Raw genomic sequence first — 4,416 nt, forward strand, 5'->3', positions numbered from 1 at the left:
ACTTTGTAAGGAAAAGAGGCTTATTTGAGCTCAAGGTTTTGCAGGTTAAAAAGCCCAAGTACAATGGTCCGTCTGGTGAGGATTTTGTGCCATGTCAGAGCACAAAGGACAGAGCGTCAGAAGAGATGGAGCCCATGGAATGAGCTCTCACTTTATAAAAACTCACTCTCAAAGTAGCAACTCCTTCCCAAGTGATGGGCATTATTAATCCTTTCCAAGGGTGATGCCCCCATGACTTAACCTCCCAGTAGGAACTACTGCTTATAGGTCACACCACCTGCTGATACTGTTCTGTTGGAGACCAAGCCCCAGCACATGAACCTTCAGGGAAAAACCTTACCAATCCATAACCTGATAGTCACTGGGTTCGATTCTTAGCCACTGAATATAAATAAAGGTCCATTGATAATTTTTAAAAAAAATGTTTTTGTTTTTTTTTTTTTTAAAAAGAGCTCTTCTATAAGACACGCGGTCCTGATGATAACCTAGTGAACCCCTGCTTATGGAGTACTTGCTTTATTTTTGATACTGGGGATTGAACCTGGGGTGCTTTGCCACTGAGCCACATCTTTGACCCTTTTCTCATTTTTTATTTTGAAGCAGGGTCTTGCTAAGTTGCCTAGGACCTCCCTAAGTTACTGAGGCTGGCCTTGATCTTTCAAGCTTTCTGCCTCGGCTTCCTGAGTCATTAGGATTACCAGGACACACCACCACACCTTACTGTAGTACTTGCTTTTTTTTTTTTTTCTTTTTTACTTTTTAATTTTATATCATGTGCATTTGTTACAAATAAAAAAAATCATCTATTTTTAAAAATACTTATTTGTTTGCATTAACACACTTCAGCAAAGAGGAGGAACTGGCATTCAAATATGGCTAGCTAATCATGACCATGTTAATTGTACAGACTTTTCTTTCTTATTCTTCGGTACTGAGGATTGAACCCAAGGACTTGTGCGTTCTAAATACACCTCAGCATTGAGCAACATGCCCAGTCCCCAAAGATACTTTTCTAAGCAAACAGTTCTTACATATTATGAACTTGGCACTGAGCTAGGTGCCATAAAGAATAAACATAAATCGGACAGAATCGAATCCCTTTAAAAGGTGTAGTCAGCGAGGAGGAGGGAGAAGGACGTGAGTAATGTAGGAGAACACTGGAATTCTCTTCATGTGTCCATTTAGTTTTGCTGTCCTTTATGGAGTTAGTTCATGCTTCTTGTCTTGACAAGTCTTAGAAATCAACTAGAAAATATATATTTTATAAATGAATTTGATTACTAAACAAAGTATTAAATATATCAATTCTAGACTATCTTTATATACTTCTGCAGCTCTTTCTACCCTCTGTTTCTGGGTTCTGTCATTTTTTGTTATGAAAAAGAAGGCATGGAGGAGATCCTAAGCAGGTGGACTCTTCACATCTTTGCTCCATTTGATATGTGTCTGTGACAATGAAACCCAATAGGTAGCAGAGGTGCTAAAAGCCCCAAACAATGAGTGTGGGGTGGGGAGATCAGAGGGCATTTCACACAGCAGGCTGGGTAAATTTCTAGTCCTTACTGAGGATGGAAGCATTAGGGTGGAGGAGGCAAAAAGATTATTTGCATGAAAAATGTTTTGCCTACCACTTGTTGTGATTCCCATTTATCTGTAGTTATGTTTTAAAAGCTGCTTCCTAAGGAAATTCTTCCAGCCATTTCTCAAAGTAGTTTTTTTGTTTGTTTGTTTTGTTTTTGTTTTTTTGTTTTTTGGGGGTTTTTTTTTGGTTTTTTTGTTTTTTGCAGGAGGGAAGGGATTGTCGAAAAATTTAAGTCATCTTAAAGGACAGAGGTTTAGAAGCATTTCATTATTGCAATGATCCAAACCCATATATGTCATTTCTTCCTCAAAATCCCACTTGGTGCTCTTGCCTGGCAGGGAGCATTGCTGGTGAGGATGGGGGGTGTAGGTGAACAGAAAGGGGTCTTCCTGTGGTGGATGGTAAGCGAGAGAAGGAACGTAGCTGTTGAAATCCACAGGCACTTTCTCTTCATAAAGCTCGCCCCCTGGATTTGGCCATAATGGGTGGCAGCTAGTTTTGGCAGCAGGTGGTTCCAGGGGAATCTGCTGGGGAAAGTTCTCCAAAGAATTCTGGGAAGGAAAGAAGTCACAAGGCCAGCTGGTCAGAGGAAAAGGATAATTGGGACAATAGTTGTCATTGAGAGGGCTTCTCCCCAAAGCAGCGTTTTTATTCCATGCTTGCAGATTGTCATAATCTGAGTAGACTCCAGAGGCAGAAGGCTGAAACAGGTCTCCACTATTGTAGATCCTATTACTGGAAAATCTGCATTTTTCATACAGCTTAGTGGGGTCTAAGGTGGAAGTCGGGTCTGCCAGATCAGTGGTTCCCCCTGAACCATAACTCTTGGAGAAGGATAAGCAATCATTCAGTGAATTCGGCTGGGGAGTGTTAGCTATTAAATGTCCACTGTAACTGCCAGGCAATTGGACACCTTCCTGGAATGACCAAGTTAAAGGTAAACTTCCCTGACTTTGTGTTTCACCTGGAAGAGACTTGGATCCTGGGTTCCCCTTCAGCTTTAGGGAGACAGAGGCAGGTGCCCCATGCACTTTCTTCATTGCTCTTCTTGCCTCAGCTTCTAACTTGGTTTCTGGCTTTGGATGATCATGCTCTCCCTTTGACTGGAAGAATATGAAGCGTCCATCGTGTCTCCAGAAGTTGGTGACGGGGAAGCCCCCATGGCCTCGGCAAGGAATCAGCTTCAAAGGCCCATTACAGTTGGGACAACTTTTCTTCTGCTGCTTCTGCCGGGCTTTGTCACAGATTGCAGGTCTCAGGTAGACCTTGCGCCCCTCCTTGGTAGAGCAGTTGTGGCCGCACACCACCACACCCAGACAGGACTTCTTGAGGATGCGAGAGTTGTGGTTGTTAGTGTTGCGCATGGCCCAGCTGCTCAGGTGCCGCTGTGCATTCCTGTCTTCTGAGCTGTATATGTGCTTCACATAGGAATCTGGCCACTCCTGGAACCAGTCGGTCTTTTTCACATTCTGTGGCAGTTTCATGTCATTAATGTCCCAGTTTAATACCTCTTTGTCTTCAGAATCAAAGTCTTCAGGTTCCATGATAAAGTCAGGTCACCCACACGTTTTCCTCTATTCAATTTCCTTCAATTTGAACTTGAGAATTTGCTCTCAAAGGTTCTTGATATAGGTGGATCAGCCTTCTGACTTCTTATCCAGATGTAGACAATATTGTCAAGAACTCATCTCCCGTTCAGGTCCCAGTAAGTTCTGGTCATTTTCCTGTTCCCTATTCCAGGTCAGGGTACACTATGCTAATGAGCTCTGGCAACAATCCAATCAAAATCTAGATGCTCTCAGCTCAGGATAGGTAAAAGCAGCCTGTTTCTTCTCAGCAGCCAACAATGTAATGAATATTCTATGGTGTGCTTCTGAACTTTCCCCTTCTTTATGTTGAGGACCTTGTAACTGAAATGGACATTGAGAAGAACCTTGTGAAGAAGTACAGATGTCTTCCTTCTTGTTTCATAGGGTAAGCCCAAACAGATTCAATCACTGTAGATCTTCATTCTCTTATCATTTATCCAGCCTGTCTCCTCTTCATTTGCCCAAATTGCCGAAGGCTTGGTGCAGTGTGATGAATAGGCCTTCATTCTGGAGCAGCAGAATGGTGTCGGAGAGCTATGGGAGGAGGCCCAACAAAGAGCAGCCACCACCTGGTCTTCGGGTAGAAAAGGAGAGGCAGGCTCTCTCTGTCCTTGTCCTTTGTCCTCTGATCAAGCCTGGCTGACCTTGGGCCCTGTGGGGGCTGCAGAGCCCTTGGGGCTTCTGTTGGTGGTGGGTGTGGTGTGGCGACTCTTCACTCTACTGGTGAAGTCAAGGTGGAAGTCCTTGCAAATTCAAGCAGGGGTCCTAAGAGCCTCCCTCCCAGACTGGAAGTGTACTTGCTTCTTTATTAAAATATTTGAGATGGATGGCAGGAAAATTTTTAAATTACAATGCAATTTGATGGACTCTGAAGCTCCCCTACACAGCTTTATTTTTCTTGTTTCTAGTTTAATAAACTTTTAAAATAAGTTTATTAAAATAGGAACATTAGTGTTTGTCATCAGTGATCTCATCCCAGCAAAATAAAACTAGAAATATAGTACAATAAAAGAATCATATTAGTCTGCTATGTAACTGTTTTAAATTAGGTTTTCCACAATTTTTGATTTATGATATATTCATCACATTTCAATTTTCACTTAAAAATATTATTGTCTAAAGGTACAAATGTTTTTGGAAGATTATTGAAAATAAACTAGTAAACCAGTGGCTCATTGTAATCCAGTTCATTTTTATACCAGATTTTTAATTAATAACATTCTGAATCTATAAATATGAATACAA

General features: G+C 41.7%; 1 protein-coding gene across 1 annotated transcript; it reads right to left on the reverse strand.

The window, feature by feature from the left end:
* Positions 1–767: 767 nt before the first annotated feature.
* Positions 768–3,945, reverse strand: LOC107136661 (chorion-specific transcription factor GCMa-like). Its single transcript, XM_015478952.2, has one exon. The coding sequence runs from the start codon at positions 3,124–3,126 to the stop codon at positions 1,816–1,818; it is 1,311 nt and encodes a 436-aa protein (XP_015334438.1). The 5' UTR covers positions 3,127–3,945; the 3' UTR covers positions 768–1,815.
* Positions 3,946–4,416: the final 471 nt, after the last annotated feature.

The sequence above is a fragment of the Marmota marmota genome, unplaced genomic scaffold, assembly GCF_001458135.2.
Source record: "Marmota marmota marmota unplaced genomic scaffold, marMar, whole genome shotgun sequence".
Taxonomy (NCBI): domain Eukaryota; kingdom Metazoa; phylum Chordata; class Mammalia; order Rodentia; family Sciuridae; genus Marmota; species Marmota marmota.